A 19,188-nucleotide genomic window follows, 5' to 3' on the forward strand; every position below is an offset into this window, starting at 1 on the left:
CAACCCATGCTAGCATGGAAAGCGGACGTTAAACGATGATGATGATGAATGCTTCCATGACTATGATATTTATATGTTAATTGAGCTGATACAAAAATGATATAATGCTATATAGGACTATATGGCAACCGTGGAAAATTGTGAGGTCATTCTGACAAATGGATTCAGTGCAAATACTGACATGATGAAACAAGATTCCACATGATAATTTTCCTTGGCATTTGTCAAATGATGTTCCCTAAATTTTTAATTGCTATTACAGCCTTAAGTCATAGTGTCATCTGCATTGAGATATTCAATATAAACACCTTTAGATTCATAAAACACATACTGTCATCCTGTCTGAATTGACTTTGTTTGATGGGATGTCAATATACTTTAATCCCCCGTTCTATGAACTGTTGTTTCTTTGTTGAATAATATCCAGAAGCCATGTTGCATTACCAGTAAAATTTGTTGTGAAAAATCTTCAGAGATCATTGTCATAAATATCACTGCAATCGTTGTACATCTCAACTCTTTTTTGCCAATGAATACTTGTCAAAATATAAGGAATCCACCTAAAACTACTCTTGCACATCTTCAAAAGTCTGTGAAGTATTTGCAGAACTAAGCCTTCATTTATATTCCACATACATGTAGTGCTTCTTGTCATCCTTGAATCTGCTTCAAGTAGGCTCTTCACAAACTCAAGGTTGCTTTCAGCCCTCAAAATTGGCCTACAACAATCTTCATCATGTATTGAGTCCTTATCAACAATAGTGACAATAATGATAAGGCATATATTTACTGTTTAAACCCCACATTTCTTAATTACAATAAAGATTTTCTTTGTTTTGCTTTTGTTTTGTCTCTCATTTTCTTTACATTCATGCTACATATTTTAGGGGCATCACCATAGTGGTTTGGTGGGACAGCACTTATAAATTTATAGATTTGCTTAATATTAGAAAAGAAATAACTCACCACAATCAGACTATCAGCTGAGTCCAGAAAAAGCCAACCAGAATTTTCCCCAAATGTTTTCTCACTTGTACTGAAATACACAATAATTTCTTGTTTGTTGTAAGCCTCTGTTACTTTAGTTTTCATTTTGATTTTTTTAATGTTTTTTTGTACAGACAGGCCTCCGTGCCGGTGGCACGTAAAAAACACCATCCAATCGTGGCTGTTTGCCAGCCTCGTCTGGCATGTATAAAGCACCCACTACACTCACGGAGTGGTTGGCATTAGGAAGGGCATCCAGCCGTAGAAACATTGCCAGATCAGACTGGGCCTGGTGCGGCCTTCTGGCTTCCCAGATCCCAGTTGAACTGTCCAACCCATGCTAGCATGGAAAGCGGACGCTAAATGATGATGATGATGAATAAATACACCTAGCCAGTTTACTCAAGTCTTCAGTGATCATTCTACAACATAATGATGTTAGAAGATTATACAACCTACAGTGTAGAATGCATATTATGTGTCTTATGTCACTGAGACAAGTGAGGTTACATGCATCAAGAATAAAGATCTTCTACCCCATATCAGATTTTATTCAGACTTACTACTCTCCCAGACAAAGTTGTCTCTGCAACAGTTTGCAGAATTCACTTCTCTTTCATTCTTCCTTTCATTCTTCCTTTCATTTTATACAGTATAATTCTACAGCTAATGTCTTTCTCATTATCAACCACTATATAGTATGAAATGGGTACCTTTTATTACAGATGTATACACACACACACATGTATATATATATATATATATATATATATATATATTGCTATATATATATATTCCAATGTACATATAAATATATCAAAATTTGCTTACCAAATAGAATTCACCACACTAAAAAATGTGACACAGTCATATTGGGTCAAATCCCTGCAAAAGAAATAACAATTAACATAGGTAAAACAAACAAATGAGAGGATTCTTGAAATGTATTTGTGTGAAAGTGGAGAGGGAAAGACAGACAGATAGCAAGTATATATAACATATTTACATACACGGATGTAAACAAACAAACACATACAAACAGACAAATGCATATAAACATGCACACTTGCATGTATGTTACACACTTCAGAGAATAACTATCCATTAAATTACCAATATTTATTAGAGATGGAATACTTAAAGCAATCAGTTATTTAGTTAAAAGACCTGGCTGTACGGTTCACCCCATGATCTGAGCTAGTCTTTTAGATAATTTATACTACCATACTCTAACCAATTTAGATGAATCAAGCAAGTGCTTGATTCTCTCCAAGACACTAGAGATTACTACATCAACAAAATTCAGATTTACAAGTTTATAGTCATCTCATGAACAAGAGACATAACTCTGTTTATTTCAGTTAGGTGGATTAAACAAAAACCCGGTTTCAATCTTACCAGGTCTACATTGCCTTTTATTTTTTAATAGCTGACACCAAGTACAAGTACTATATTGAGTACAGCTACTTAAATTCATTACTTCTAATTAGTGAAGTAAATATATTACATAATGCTACAGAAGAAACTGATACCAAGCACCTAAACTCAGTAGTCTTGAGTTTTGTAATTCTATCACTTATTATAAAGTAGGAGAGTATGGATGGTATGATAGTGATAGAGGTAGCAAGCTGAGAGGTTAGCATCTTGGATTTTGTCAATGCTACAGCAGGTTTCGATTTGTTTGTTTTTAAATTATTAATTAGACAGAGAATGGCAATGAACATGGCTTCTGTAAGAAGGCTCTGGACCAGTAGAACTAACGTTCAGTTTGAATTTCTTGAAGGAGGGACAGAATTCCCAAGAACTTCGGCACTGAGGAGGCAAAGGTTTAATGTGTTTTGTTGGGGTAACAAGGTATTTCCTGTCTCTTTAATGCCACAGAAATGATGATAAGCACCAGCATAATGAACCAAAAAGATATGTCAAGAGTCAGGTAATTTATACCAAGATTTGTCTCAGATCAATGCAAGGAAATCAGAGTTAAGGACTGAATTCAAAGATCCTCAGGAATTACAAAAGGTTCAACATCTATACTGCAATATCCTAAAACATTTAGTCAAAAAACCTTGCACTGAAAGCCTCAGGACAACAAAGAGTGATAATGCTGACAGACTTACTGGCTAATCATCCTCAAGGTTTTGAGATCAGAGACAATCTGCTTGGCTTTGCTGCTGAGCTGGTTCCAAATAGGATTCAGTTGATGTCGAATCATAATATCAAAGGACTTGCCAATCGCATTTTCCACTGTTATCTCATCAAAATCAATCTGAAGAAGATAGAAGAAAGAAAAAGTTTATCTAAATGATACAAATAAATATACTAAGCTGGTGCCCCAGGATGACAGAAAGAAGTAAAAAATAAAAGACACAAACAAAAGACAGACCACTAGAATGTCTTCTTTTGGATCAGTAAATTATCGATCATGGACATGAACATAGTCCTGCCCTCAGATTTGTGGATTTGCTCTGAACTAAGAAATCATTATCATCCTTACTGTTGTTAATTTCATTTGATGACAAAGAAATGTGGAGGCGCAATGGCCCAGTGGTTAGGGCAGCAGACTCGTGGTCGGAGGATCGCGGTTTCGATTCCCAGATTGGGCGTTGTGTGTGCTTATTGAGCGAAAACACCTAAAGCTCCATGAGGCTCCGGTGGGGGGGGGGGTGACCCCTGTTATACTCTTTCACCCCAACTTTCTCTCACTCTCTCTTCCTGTTTCTTGAGTGATGCTGCAATGGACTGGCATCCCGTCCAGCTGGGGGGAACACATATGCCATAGAAACTGGGAAACCAGGCCCATGAGCCTGGCTAGGCTTTAAAAGGGTGCATAAATAAAAACCAAAGAAACGGAGGTTACAAAATCATTTTTATACATGCAGCTTCAAATCTTGTATAAGTTGCATTTATCTTCTATTCTTCAGTGGTTGATTTAATCAAATGTTTCTTCCCAAGAAATGTGTTGTCTTGGTAACAACATCAGGAATTTTAATTTGTTATTCATTAAGGACGTTTTTCTAACAAAAAGAGAATATTACAACACAGGATTACAGAATAGGTAAAGAGCCAAACAAAGAAAAATGTTTTGCAGGGTTTAGGTAAACTTCTTTTTATGTTCTCAGTTCAAATCTTACTAAGGTACCAGTAACGTATTGCGGTCAATTGAATTGATGCCAGTCTTTTACTATAAATTTGTAACCTTGAGGCAATATTAGAAGAAACCTGTATTACCACAGAATAAAATATCACCTACGGCAGAGGTATATCTTTTGAGATCAGAGATGCAGGAATTAATAAGATCAAGAAGGGCCGTTTGGCAAGCAACCATTGTACTCGTCATCTGGATGTGCAGCTCAACAACCTCTATCTAAAACAAAAGAAAAACAAAAAATGAATCACAGAAGCAAAAAATGAAAAATTTTAAATGAGTGAATAAAGAATGGAAAGACAAGAGAGAAACTAAAGGAAATTTATGATAATCATAGAAATAGCAAAGACAGAAATCAACAGAAGTCGTCAAGAGTGGCCAGCAGAGTTATTGAGGAACATGTGCTTTTTGAGTAAAAGAAGAGTGGAGGTTACCAGCTGACTAGCTAAGAAATTATTAAACCAATAAAACCAATAAGCATATGTTTACCTTTTACCATCTATATATTAATCTGCTTGTCCTTAAATAATACATCTTCAACTAAATTGTTATGCATTCCTTAATACCTTTTTAGACAACATTGATATGTATGTGGCCTCTGACTTGTTAGAAATGATAACCAAATCATTTCAAATCACATCCAACTGTCTTAAAACAGAAAGGAAGCACAAAATATGTAGTGCAAAAGATTATCATGGCTAGAATGTCTGATAAAAGATCTGCTCAGTTAGGAGTGACTCAGGGATAAGCATCAACAAAAGAAATGTCTACTCAGGTTAACATCCACTAAACTGATCACAGCCCACTTTGATCCAGTGCTGATTTCTTCAATCTAACTATATATTAGGTCAAAAGTAAATGATCATCACAGAATGTAAATGAAACAAAACACATACAAAAACAAACAAAATTATTAACAAAAATCAACAGTTTTAAATGAAATCTTACCTTATGTTTATCCAAGCAGCTTGCAACATTAGCATGGAACCGTGGCCACAAGAACAGTTTCTTGAGAAAAAGATTTTTCATTACGTTTTCAACATGGGCAAAACCAGTTGTGAAACCAGAAGGCCGGTCAGAAAAGGCCTTGATAAAACCAGTCTATAACAGATAAATATTTGGTATTTAGAACAGAACATGAATACTGCTGCCAAAGCATTAAATATGTTATTTTTGTTGTTGAATAATTGTAATTAACCGCATATGAACAACGGAAACCTTATGACACAGATGTAGTAGCAAGATAAATCACAAGATTATTACATCCAATTAGACTATGCTTCAATTAGCTCTGCAAACATATTGTATTTTACAACCATACAGGTTATGTAGGGGAGGTGCAATGTGATAGCGGATGAGGATGATAATCAACATGTAATATCTAGATTTTACCTTGGTCCATTATTAAGCTTCCTAAGAGACACAATCAAAAAGACTGGGAAGAAGCTGTATTACTGTCAACAAGTCCAACATATAACAGCATAGAAAATAGGAAACAGAATGGATGATGACAGAAAACGCAAAAGTCAAGGTGATGCAACTTTACTGTAATTACTATGGATTTTCACCTTTGTGTTTTATAACCCAACTCAGACTACAAGATTTAGAGGAAATTGGCGAAGGGACTACACTCTTCTGAGGTACATGCGTATGCTTTCTCCCCACCTTATTTTAATTTTTAACAGAAACAAAGAGAAGAGAGAGCAAAAAGATTGATACTACAATAGTATGTTGCCAATATTTTTATAAGGTATTTACCCATTTTTATGTTCTGAGTTCAAGTTCTGTCAAAGTCGATTTTGCCTTTCATCCTTTCGAGGTCGATAAAATAAGTACCAGTTGAGCACTGGGATTGATGTAATTGACTTAGCCTCTCCCCAAAATCTAGAATCAATGTTTTATAAAGTACTAGCAGTATCGCCCGGCATTGCTCGGGTTTGTTTTGACTCTTTAGAATTGGAATTTTTGAAAAGTAAAAATTTTGCATAATGTAGCTTGTTATTCTCTTCAAGTGAGCATTTTTCTGGTTGAAATACACCGAAAAATGGTGACACAGCAGTCAAAAAATCGTAAAAAATTGAGATTTTCATAGAAAGAAGCACCTTTTTAATGTAAATAATTTTTGGTCTTAACATGGTCTGATTTGAATTTTTTTTTCTACGGAATGAAGAGCAAGCCTCCCTCTATCATACTCTCAATTTTGGCCAACTTGCACCGCAGGGTCTCAGAGGAGATAGTGTTAGTTGAAGGCTAACAACCCTGCCACACACAGACAACTTCAGCTTTATATATATAGATAATTGGATATATTATTTGAAAGCAACCAAGGATAAGTGAGATATGTTAAAATTGCTTTGTAAGTAACCTCTTCAAACTTTTAGTTTTCTTATCTAATTAGAATATAATGGGATATACTTTAAACTCAGAATTTCCACTTACTTTGTTTTTCTGTCGGTAAAGTCTGAGAATAAAAGCTTCCTGGCATGAATCCAAGATTCTAAAAATCAGAAAAAAATTATTATTTTATCTTCAGTAAAAAAAAACATTGGCCCTGAAAAAATTTGAAAAGAAAGGAAAATAATAAAAAATTCTTTCACAATAATTTGAGATATATACCTCCCATCCCAACAACAAAGATGAAATGGGATTGCAAGAAAGTTGATGCCATGTGGCTCACATTCACTACAGGCATTCCACTAGGATTCTAGAATGAACCAGTTGAAGAATTTTCAAGCAGAAGACATAATAAAAGCAAGCATTCAGGTTGGACTCCACAATGAAGGGTCTTATCGGAATGCTCTGCTGAAGAACCTCCCTGTACCTCTTGCCGCATCTAAGACCGCGGATTCTGCTACCCATGAAGTTATTGTCATTGGGGTGCCAGAAGACATGGCTAATCTTCAGGCATTTGCTGCCAACTCAGCCAAAGACCTAGGCTGCGTTCCCCCAACAGGTGCTCTCCGCCTTGGACGACCTGGCCCAAAACCCAGGCTCATCAAGCTGTCTTTTCCAGACCACGCTGAGGCAACTGCGTACCATCTGGCCTCAATTAAAGCTGGGCGTGAAAATCGGACGACCCTCCGAACACGCCCAGGCTTACCATCCGATGTACGTCCGAAGCTACGTGTAGCGGCTTCCCTGAACCGGAACTCAGCTCTACAAGAAAGCTTCAGTCTTCGTGAAGATGGACAAATCTGGAGATTTGTTAAGACGGGTGAAACGTGGAAGAGAGATACCAGCTGGTCTGAGTGCTCTCTACCCACAATGACTGACACTGAAAAAAAAACTAAAAAGACTACAGCAACTCAGGGAAACTAAACCTGAACAACCTGCCATCCTCTACACACCTTCATAAACTGCAAGCAGGGTACAAACTGTTGTCCTTAAATGCTCGCAGTTTGTGCAACAAAATTCATTTGTTCAACGCCTACGTCAGAAGTATTGACCTTGACTTCATCACTGTCACGGAAACATGGGCGCATTCCTTACTCTGTGATGGGGTTTTCAACATCACTGGGTACAACCTCTTCCGCAAGGACCGCATTTACCGCCGTGGTGGTGGTGTGATGGTCTACGTTCGTTCAAATTTTTCAGTAATTCCTTGTGCCGATTTGAACGAATCACAAGAAGAAGTTTTTTTCTGTGACGTACGTATGACCATGTCAACACTCCTGCTTGGTGCTGTTTATCGTCCCCCAAATTACCATCAGGACACACAGCTTTGCGATATCCTCCGAGCTGCTGCCAGGAAAACAGCCACTTATGTTTTTATTGCAGGCGATTTCAATCATCCTGAGATCGATTGGGAAACCTTCCATTGGCCACAGAGTGGAAACGATTTTGTTGAGCTTGTACTGGACTCAAACTGGTCACAAGTAGTCACCTCTCCAACAAGAGGCGACAACACCTTGGACCTGCTCTTCACCACAACTCCTGAAGCGGTTATGAATTGCACTACGGAGGAACCTCTAGGCGACTCTGATCATGCTATGATCATCGCCAATCTGGCTCTTGCGGGCAACAACAAAAACCTGAACCATCTCCAATCTGCTTCCTTCGATTGGAAGAGAGCAGATTGGAACCTGTACCACACTGAACTACAGCACCCAAACTGGCGTGAATTCTACAACTCTGGAGATGTGAATACTATACTCCAGAGTATCCTGGACTCAATATGGGCAGCATGTGCAGCATCAGTGCCATGTAAACAGAAAAAGAAGAACCGCCCCAAAAGTGCAATTTGGGAAACTTCAGCGGTCCGACTTGCCAGGAAGGAACGTGAACTGCTGAACGGGAATACAAGTTGCATAAATCAGACACAACAGGAAGAAGCGGAATAAATCTTCCAACCATCTCAAGCAAGTGACAAAAAAAGCAGTGCTTGAATTTGAACAGTGCATAGCAGCCAATCCTGACAGCAAGGTTTTCTGGAAATATGTGCATTCGAAGCAGAGACCTCACTCTCCAGTGGGCCCTCTTCGCAACCCTCACACAAACCAGATCACTGACGACCCCAAGGAATGCGCAGAACTCATTGCCGAGTGCTATGCAAACATATTCACTGTGAAAATCAAAATGTACCATCTTCACCATCTCTAACAGCAAATTCCATAACAACTATGGAATTTACACCTGCAATGCTGCGACGTCACCTTCAAAATAAGCGCAACTATGCCTCCCCTGGTCTTGATGGAGTTACATACCTGCTTCTCAAACGTGGCAGGTACTTCCTTTTACACCAGCTTTCTATTTTCTTCCAGTACTGTCTCAACAATGGTGCTACTCCGGAACAGTGGAAAACTGCCAGTGTCATTCCTCTGTTCAAAAAGGGCGACCGCACATCACCTGTCAACTATCGCCCAGTCAGTCTCACTAGCTGTATTGCAAAACTGATGGAATCGTGTGTCAGAGAAACACTTTGGAACTTCTGGAGCTCACACAGTCTCATCCGACCCTCACAATATGGATTTGTCCCTAACTCCAGCTGCAGTGATCAGCTTGTCGAGTTCTTGAGGACATTACTCAGATCACTGACAGTGGCTCATGGGTGGATGTTGTCTACCTTGACTTTGCTAAGGCTTTCAACTCTGTGCCACACAAAAGGCTTATGGTGAAACTCTCTGCAATGGGTGTGAGGGATGACCTTTTTAACTGGTTGAAATCCTTCATTCTCAACCGAAAGGAGGTAGTCACAGTTCTAGGACAGCATTCTACACCATATGAGATGTCATCGGGTGTACCACAGGGATCTGTCCTTGGTCCCCTCTTGTTTGTGGCATACATTAATGACATAGATGCCAATTTAAAGAATGCCACAGTATTAAAATATGCAGACGACATCAAGCTGTACCTTGAAATCAAGAGGACAGATCCTGTTGTCTACAGCTCTTTCCTGCAATCAGACCTAGACACAATGCAGCAATGGATCACAGACTGGCAACTGAAACTGGCTGTGGACAAGTGTACCACCATGCATTTTGGGAGAAAAAACCCTGCGTCCACATACTCCCTCCACAACACTGATATCAAGAAATCCTCTTGCGAGCGTGACCTAGGCATCACTGTCAGCAGTGATTTGCTTGGACAAAGCATATCTCTAAAATTGTCAAGAAGGCCGAGGGTGTCTTGGCATCACTCAGCAAGACTTTTGTTAGCCGCTCTCCAGCCATCTATTTAAAACTGTATACAGCTATGGTACGACCACACTTGGAATTCGCATCATCAGTTTGGAACCCTATCTTGCTCAGAACATTGACCTCCTGGAATCTGTTCAGAGACGTGCAACCAAACGCATACCCTCCATCAGACACCTACCATATTCTGAGCGCCTTGTTTCCCTGGGCATGGATTCACTGAAGCTCCGGCGTCTGGCGACGGACTTGGTAAACACCCACAAAGTTGTCAACCACCTCACCAATAACAACACTGAACACCTTTTTGATCTCCATGTGTCTAACACACGTGGACATGCCTACAAAGTCAGAAAACAACACAGCTCCCATGACTTTCGGAAACATTTCTTCACGCTCAGAGTTGCTGAAGCATGGAATAAACTGCCTGCGTCAGTTGTTGACTGCCATGACACTGCATCCTTTAAGGCCCTCATGCTTTCCGAAATCCGTCGAAACTACACCTGATTATATATGCACTTTAGATGAGTTGTAGTGCACCTGAGCACTGTACACAATGTTTATTATTATTATTATTATAATGCTTAAGTGAAAATATTTCCAAAAGATTTGGCAGCTAATTTTTGATATCTAGTATAAACTGATAAATGCATAAAGAAGATACTGAGTGAATTACGATTTATATCTAGGAGGTTGTAAGTTACTTCCAGTCAGTCACTTCATATCAGAACTCTGCTCCAGTAGAGTTGACTAAGATATATTCATCATCATCATCATCATCATCATCATTACCACCATCACCACTAACTTATTTTATCAAAGTAGAGTGGATGAATGGTATAGTCAACTCTAGTGAAATTTGACAAAAGAAATGAAAGAAATATATTTAACTCATACAGAATAGATACAAGGTCATTTACTTTTTATTTTTTGTAGAGGAAAGTGAAATCAAAATCAAATTCGATGACTGGCATCTGTGCTAGTGGAGCGCTAAGAGCACCATCTGAGTACGATTGTTGCCAGAGCAACAAGCTGGCCTCTGTACTGATGGCACGTAAAAAACACCATTCAAGCGTGATCATTATCTGCATTGCCTTACTGGCACTTGTGCTGGTGGCACATGAAAAGACATTCGAGCAAGGTCGTTGCCAGTGCCACTGAACTGTTTCCTGTGCAGGTGGCACATAAAAAGCACCATTTGAGCGTGGCCGTTGCCAGTACTGCCTGACTGGCCCTCATGCTGGTGGCACATAAAAGCACCCACTACACTCTCAGAGTGGTTGGCATTAGGAAGGGCATCCAACTGTAGAAACTCTGCCAGATCAGATTGGAGTCTGGTGCAGTCATCTGGTTCGCCAGACCTCAGCCAAATTGTCTAACCCATGCTAGCATGGAAAGAGGACGTTAAACGATGATGATGATGAAAGAAAGTAACTGACTGAGAAAAAAAAAATCAAGCCAAATACACCATCGACACTGCAGAGGGCAAGAAATATGAAAGGCAAACTCAATTCAAATCATGAAGAATTTACGGTTAGAAGACTTAGCCTTTTGATACCAGCCCACTTGAGACCACCCCTGGTTCCATGATACAAATTTCATATTTTAAACCCTTTAGCATTTAAACTGGCCATACCTGGCCCAAATACTCTACTTGTTTTATGTTCAAACTAATCAGATCAAGCTCCTCACACCTACCATGCAATACCATTCTAAAACTCTACAATTACATCATTGAAAGCTCAAAGCTACAAGGATATCTCTTATGATAAATTCAAAACAATGTGAATGAAAAGCATTGCATTTGACAGAATAATTTGAATGCTAAAGGGTTAAAGTGATCTAAATTAGAACCTTCTATGAAAATACCATTTTAATTCACCCACTTAAGCCTTTCTACTATAAGCACAAGGTCTGAAATTTTGCAGGCGGGGGCCAGTTGATTGTATTGACCTAGGACACAACTGGTACTTAATTTAGACACACACTAAACATAGGGGATGTAATTTGACAGATACTTGATAACAAATGTGTTGTGAACTAAGCTGGCTTACTGCTAACATTTGCAAGAGAATAATAATAATAATAATAATAGTATTAAAAGCAAGAAGAACAACAGTTGTAATTACAAGTGTGCTAATACTATTCATATAGCTCAGGTTTCTGTAGAGCTGGTGCTTCACTCATCTGTAAGCAAATGGGCAACAACTCTCACACTGGATAGGTTGCTAGTCTCTCAAAAGTTAGCTTTCTCAGCTGATCTGGAACTTATTTTTGACAGCTAGGTAAACTGTGAAGCAAAGTGTACAATTTAGAAACTCTGCAAAATACATTCAATATTTTGATCCAGTGTGATTAAAAGAAAAAACATTTAGCAAAAAGATAAAGAAAACAACATTCGAAAGATCTAGAACATCTTACTTGTGAGCTTTACAGACGATAATGCCTGTGATGAGGTTGGCTGGAATATTTTCTGTGAGAAAGTCAACGACAAGAATCCGTGAAGTCACAAACAACACACCTCCTTCTGTGTAAATTTTCTGCCTAAAAAATCAAATTTTAATTTTAAAATCTCTAAATTGAACAAATCAGCCACAAAAGGAAATACACAATATTTCAATTTATTATTATTTTTCAGTTATATACCTTTTAACTTTTACATCTTTTACTTGTTTCAGTCATTAGACTGCAGCCATCCTGGGAGACCAACTTGAAAAATTATTAGTCGAATGTATTGACCCCCATTATTTACTTTTTTCTTTTAAAAGCCTGGTACTTATTTTATCAGTTTTCTTTGCTGAACTGCTAAAGCAAGGGGGTATAAACATAAACACATCAGCACTAGTTGTCAAGCAAGGTGGGGGCAAAAAAAACAAAAACAAATGTATGTATGTATGTGCGTGCATATATATTGCATTGACCATGTCAGAGAAAGTTGAGCAGAGAATCTGCATCAAATTTTGCCAAAAGCTTGGCGATACCTGCTCAGAGGCCTACACAAAGTTTACAAAAAGTTTTCATCGTTCTCGACTCAATCAAGATCTTGGGCAACTGAAACCCGTGCGTCTTCTTGGTCAGCTGAAAGCAGTTTTGGCACAAACTTGGCAGACATGCATCTCATACCGAAATCTTCAGTGGTAATGGACTGAACTGAACCGTAACTAATCTACACATCCTTTGATAACTCACAGATGGTGATTCGATGATTTCCCATCACAGCTGCAATGTTTTTCACAGTTCTACTGGTTGTGGGTCTACCAGAACGTTCGCTAATATCAACATATTTTCAGCCATGTTGGAAACGTTTGAACCACTTGTACACTTGTGTGCAGCTCATACACTCCTCTCCATGCACTTTCTGCAACTTTGCATAGGCCTCTGAGCAGGTATCACAATGACAACTCTCTCTGTCATGGTCAATGTGATGATCACACACTACACACCTTCCTTCCAAGCACTGCTATAAACAATGGAAGTGAACTAGAATGTTAAAACTTAGTGCACATATACAGCAGAGCTCAAGGTCAATCTTGGCCAAATGGCTTCATTCTTAATGCTTTAGTTTTGTTACTATGGCAACAGTCTAGATACTTATTGATGAGACCTCATATGTTAGACAATACAATTATGCTTTCCTTGATATTTTCGTAATTTAGTTCAATGATAAGAATAAACAGGATTATTTTGATAAATATGAAAGAACAAAAAGAAAGATTTTTGTAAAAATCAAAAGGAACACAGGTTTTTAAATTTGAAAAAAATTGATGCAGACTTCAACATTGACCTCTTATTTTCAGATAACACCAAATTGCTGGTTTTCCACCTGATAGTCTGTCTCACTGTCTTACCTGTTTGGTGCAGTGAATTCATTTGTTACGACTTTAGGTATTTCCTTCACACCATCAGACTTTAGACGATCACAAATGTAATCCTTGAAAATCAATATGAAACAGAAAAATATTATTGTTGTTGATATTGTTATCAATGACAGCTGAGATCATGAATATTTTTATGATTTTTACAAATATTTTATTTTTTTAGAATTTATTTTCTGTCTTGTTCCAGTCCAGCAAGACAGGAATGTGAGTGAAAAGGCAAGGTCAGGCATTGCAAAACCATGAGCTGATGTATATAGAAGTGGAAGCTGCACACTGGTACAGGTGTATAGTATAAACTGACACAGCATCTGCTGAGCGAAAATTACTGTCGACAAAAGAAGGTATTGATGATAGAAAAATATTAAATAAAATGTGAAAACAATCAACTCCAAAAAGTGTAGGATCTCATGGATATATTCAATCATTTGTGTTTTTACATCAGTTTTCCATGCTAGCAGGAACTGGACAAACTTACTTGAGGCAGTATTTTATGGCCTGATGCCCTTCCTCTAACCAGCTCATGTTTTTCATGTAAGATATCTTTACTTCATAGGTCTTGTCTTCGAAATGACAATGCTACAGAACATGTAGCATGCAGGGAATGCAAGCATGACATCACCATCTTGCTCAAGTGGTGTCATGCAAAGACACAACATGTCAACATGCACACATATATTTCTTATGCAAATGGCTTCTGTATAGTTTCTGCCTAGCAGTTCCATTCACAGGCCATTGGTGTGTCTGAGGTTATTATAGTTGTCCAAGGTGCCACACAGTGGGATAAAACTCAGTCTCTGCCACAGCCATACTTGCACCTAAGATCTGCTTCATATTTAAACAAAATTTCCTCACTGGGTTGAGTCTGCTTGGATTAAACACAGTTTACAGAGACCTTATTTATAATACATGAACCTGACATAACGAAACTACAACCTGCTGATTTGAAGAATATACTAATTGCTGTTGCGTTTCATCATAGGATAACAACTCCTTTCAGAGGAATGTGTTTTCATAACACACGAGATTCATTGGCATAAGGAGACCCTGAAACACCCAGTGTTTTCACATCATTGTGTCTTGTTAGTCAAAGGTACCCTGGATGAACGAATCTAACAAGAGTCTGTGATTCCTGCTTAGAACTTCAGCAAACTAATTCTTTGTCGATATGAACTGCCAACCAATAACAAATGGTGGGATGCACAGTGGACAGCAAGAATCAGAACAATGTCTTGCATATTTATTCTTAAAACATAAAATAGAAATAAAACTAAGTCCAAGAGAAAGAAAACCAGAAACACTTTGCATTACCTCTTCCACATTATTATTATTCAGCACAAAGACAAGATTTCCAGGGTCACAGTAGACTTTTATTAGGTTTATCAATATTCTTTCAAGACCAAGGCCCCTGAAATAAATAAAAGCAACAGGAATAACGATGATCAATATTGTGTCACAAGACTCAGTAAACTGGGAGAATCAGCCAAAAATGTAAATAATAATAATAATAATAGTTTCAAAGTTTGGTACAAGACCAGAAAGTTTGAAGGGAGAAGGTAAGTTGATTACTTCAAGCTCAGTCACACACACACAAATAGTTGGTTTCATTGATGTCAGGGTTCTGTCTTAATATTCTATGATTGCAGTCATCTCCTGTCCTCTCCTTATCTCTCCTTATCACATGTATGTGAAAGGTATATGCTGGTGAACCCAAAAGGATGAAAGGCAATGTTGAACTTGGTATTATTGAAACTCAGAGTGCAGGAGACAGGAACAAATGCTCTAAGGCATTTTATCTGGTGCTCTAACAACCCTGCCAATCTGTAGATATATGTTTGGATTTGGTTTGATTCCATTATTACAGCTTATATGAGTTGATGCCAGTAAAAACTCGCCAGTCGAGACTCCACTTATGTGGATACTCTAACAAAGATTTGGAGCAGGTTGTCATATTTAGCTTCATTTGAGAATTGTGGTACCATACATTGCTCCTAGGCATAACATAACACACACGCACGCACACACACATATATATATATATATATATATATGGAATAAGCATCTGAGGAATCACTCTCCCCACAAAACTACCTCAGGCTATACATGTAGACAAAAGAAGTGCCTTTACACGGTAGCTCAACCAGCTAGAAATACCAGCTAAATCTCCCACAAATCACACTCTTATGCTGAATCGAGACTTTTAATGTTAAATTAATAAATAGAACAAACATTATCACTACAGAGGGCAAACAAGCCTACAATACAGATCAGCTCTTTGAGGATTGGCATCAACAATTGCTGAATGTAGCTTTGTTTTTAAACAGCTAAGCGTATATTTTCGTGTGTAAATATTTGTTTGATATCCAGGGTTTTTAATTCCACTGTTAAGGTTAGAGAAAATCACTAACAGTAATTTAATGCGGTGGGGCAAAATGAATAATTTCTGATTTCTCATTATTTCCCTCCCTGTTTGAAACCATTACATGCTGGTATCGCATCATCATTTTGTACAACTGCGTCATCTTTGAGAATAAGAATTGATCAGCATAGTTGTTGAAGATGAGAGTTTGAAAGAGTCAGGTGATAGGTACTTTTTCTGAAGAAATATTTCCTCAATTTTCCCAATTATAATTGAGGTTGTTAATATCAGGATAATTTTTGGTGTTTAACAACCAACATTCTTTTCTCTTCTGGATTCCAAGTCAGTTTTCCCCACACTAATGTCTAATTTGATAATATTCAATTTTCAAAACCAATGGTCTAAAGGGGGGCAAAATGAGTAATAACGTCATTTTTTTCTCTTATGTGTATGGTGCATAAATATATCAGGAAGAGAGCTACTCCAGCAAATTGTGAAGAATCTATAGATATTTTCGCTTTCCACACATTTGTACATTACTGCATATACTTTATACGCACTTTCTGACAAGTTGTGGTGCACCTGAGCGCTGTATACAATAATCTAATTATTATTATTATTATTATTATTATTATTATTATTATTTTATTATTTTGTTGAACTTTCAGATTTAGTCAAGTTTTGTTAATTTCATATCATGTGCCATTTTTCCTTGATCCTCTTTTATTTAACCTAAATATTTTAATTTTTGCTAAATTTCTGATGGCTAAGAATGGATATTGACGTGTATGAGTTTTTTCTAAATGTGATTTAAGAGAACTGAAGAAGCAAATTTACCTTAATCTTGTCTTACTCATTTTGCCCCATCTAAATTGGTCTTTCATATGCTCAATGAGAAAGGCGTTAATTTTCCGAAATAGGGCTCTGAATATGTTATAATGCTTTTAGAGATCCTTTGCTAAGCTGAATTAGTTTTTGGAAGGTAGGGAACATTTGTAAAAACAATTTTTTTTCTTCTCAAAGTAAAAAATGCAGCAAATTGTACTCATTGTACCCCACACACTCCTTTATATTACTAATACCAATGCTGAAAATGTATTTCGCTTCCCTTGTATTTCAAAGATAGTACTAATTAATAACATAAAAACATGGGCCTGGGCATTATTCGGCGAGACACGTATTTACTGAAGATACATAATAAGTTCATTGAGTAAAGTCAGAGACAGCATTTATATGGAGAGACACAGTGGAAACTAGTCGAGCTGTTCTCGGATTCATCCGGCAGAGAGAGAGAGATAGAGAGAGAGAGAGAGAGAGAGAGAGAGAGAGAGAGAGAGAGAGAGAGAGAGAGAGAGAGAGCACTGGTGTGTGGAACTATTCAGGGTCTATTCAGGCGGCGAGCTGGCAGAATCGTTAGCGCTCCGGGCGAAATGCTTTGCGGTATTTCGTCTGCCGTTACGTTCTGAGTTCAAATTCCGTTGAGGTCGACTTTGCCTTTCATCCTTTCGGGGTCGATAAATTAAGTACCAGTTATGCACTGGGGTCGATATAATCGACTTAATCCGTCTGTCTGTCCTTGTTTGTCCTCTCTGTGTTTAGCCCTTTGTGGGTAATAAAGAAATATATACACAGGGTTTATTTCCACAGCGAGACAGAATTTGTGATCTTAAAACTTGTGAACTTATTTCACTTAAAAGACTTTCATAAAAATAATCCAATAAAAAGAATCTCAAGAACTTACTGTGACATAATAAGTAATCCATCGTCGTGGAAGCAATTCAAAAATATTTCTTTTTCATATTCCAAGAGCGGCATTTCTTGAAATTCCGTAAATAAACAAAACTTGTTTGGTGCAAAAGAATCACATTTTCTGCTTTCACCGCCACATGAGACACCTGCCGACCGGTGACGGCTTACAAGGTTCCCCCAGTGAAAACTTTACCCATATTTATTGTATCGTTGCTGCTGTACTGTATTTAATTAATTGGTGTTGACGAAGCAAACTTTTGATTAAAGACATTCGAGTCTAACCATTTTTTTCTTTTACTTTCTTTTTTTTTTTTTTTCGCAGATAGATAGGCGCAGGAGTGGCTGTGTGGTAAGTAGCTTGCTAACCAACCACATCGTTTCGGGTTCAGTCCCACTGCGTGGCATCTTGGGCAAGTGGCTTCTGCTATAGCCCCGGGCCGACCAATGCCTTGTGAGTGGATTTGGCAGACGGAAATTGAAAGAAGCCTGTCGTATATATGTGTATATATATATATGTATGTGTGTGTGTGTTTGTGTGTCTGTGTTTGTCCCCCTAGCATTGCTTGACAACCGATGCTGGTGTGTTTACGTCCCCGTCACTTAGCGGTTCGGCAAAAGAGACCGATAAAATAAGTACTAGGCTTACAAAGAATAAGTCCCGGGGTCGATTTGCTCGACTAAATGCGGTGCTCCAGCATGGCCGCAGTCAAATGACTGAAATAAGTAAAAGAGTACGTCATACATTTTTTAAAAACTGTGTGATGTAATTTGAAGAAGGTCTGGTTTCTTTGGTTCAGCTGCTAATCGTAATGTTTATACGCCGTATCAGTTGTATAAAATATAAATGGTTTGACCCAATGAGTACGCCCCCTCCATGAAAAGTAAGAAACTCTTCCCCCGCAAGGAAATGTGAAATTGCCAGCTAACGAAGTCCTTAAAAATCCATACGAAAATACCATAGTAAGCCTTAAGGACACAACAATAATTTAATATTAAGTCCCAGGACCTATGAATTCGTAAAATTAAAGATTGGTTATTTCTCTACTTTCAAATGCACCTTATAGGTTCCTCAAGAATTCACAGCGTGTGCCCCACCTCTGCTCGTTGCCCTATCTCCCTCAACTTACTACCTCAAAATTTAAAGAAAAAAGAAAAACTAGATATATTAGCCACTTGAATAAAAAGAGACAAAGAAAAACGGATGCAAACAGATCGAAATGCCTTTGATTATAAGGTTGCTTAATCAAGCCTTAGCTAAAGCTAAAGGACAACAACGGGTTCTTGCCGATAAGAGGGAATGGTTAATGTTTACATGTACACTGGCACGAAAAAATCGACCCTTTTTTTCTTTATATAATTTTTTCAGCGGATTCTTATGTTTTCGATGACGGAGATTCTGAATATGCTAAAAACCATGTTTTCGAAATTTTCAATTACCAACAC

General features: G+C 37.9%; 1 protein-coding gene across 2 annotated transcripts in view; it reads right to left on the bottom strand.

Moving 5' to 3' along the window:
• Nucleotides 1–17,895, bottom strand: part of LOC115210617 (DNA repair endonuclease XPF) — a 61,077-nt gene extending 43,182 nt beyond the window's left edge. For both annotated transcript variants that reach the window (XM_036502612.1, XM_029779219.2), the window contains exons 1-10: nucleotides 17,738–17,895; nucleotides 14,949–15,045; nucleotides 13,611–13,693; nucleotides 12,184–12,306; nucleotides 6,572–6,629; nucleotides 5,081–5,233; nucleotides 4,238–4,351; nucleotides 3,105–3,253; nucleotides 1,819–1,872; nucleotides 967–1,036 (exon numbers count right to left, since the gene is read on the bottom strand). In XM_036502612.1, the coding sequence (XP_036358505.1) occupies nucleotides 967–1,036; nucleotides 1,819–1,872; nucleotides 3,105–3,253; nucleotides 4,238–4,351; nucleotides 5,081–5,233; nucleotides 6,572–6,629; nucleotides 12,184–12,306; nucleotides 13,611–13,693; nucleotides 14,949–15,045; nucleotides 17,738–17,811 (975 nt within the window). In that variant the 5' untranslated portion in view covers nucleotides 17,812–17,895. The remainder of the gene's footprint in view (nucleotides 1–966; nucleotides 1,037–1,818; nucleotides 1,873–3,104; nucleotides 3,254–4,237; nucleotides 4,352–5,080; nucleotides 5,234–6,571; nucleotides 6,630–12,183; nucleotides 12,307–13,610; nucleotides 13,694–14,948; nucleotides 15,046–17,737) is intronic.
• Nucleotides 17,896–19,188: the final 1,293 nt, after the last annotated feature.

This window comes from Octopus sinensis, linkage group LG4 (genome assembly GCF_006345805.1).
Source record: "Octopus sinensis linkage group LG4, ASM634580v1, whole genome shotgun sequence".
Lineage (NCBI taxonomy): Eukaryota > Metazoa > Mollusca > Cephalopoda > Octopoda > Octopodidae > Octopus > Octopus sinensis.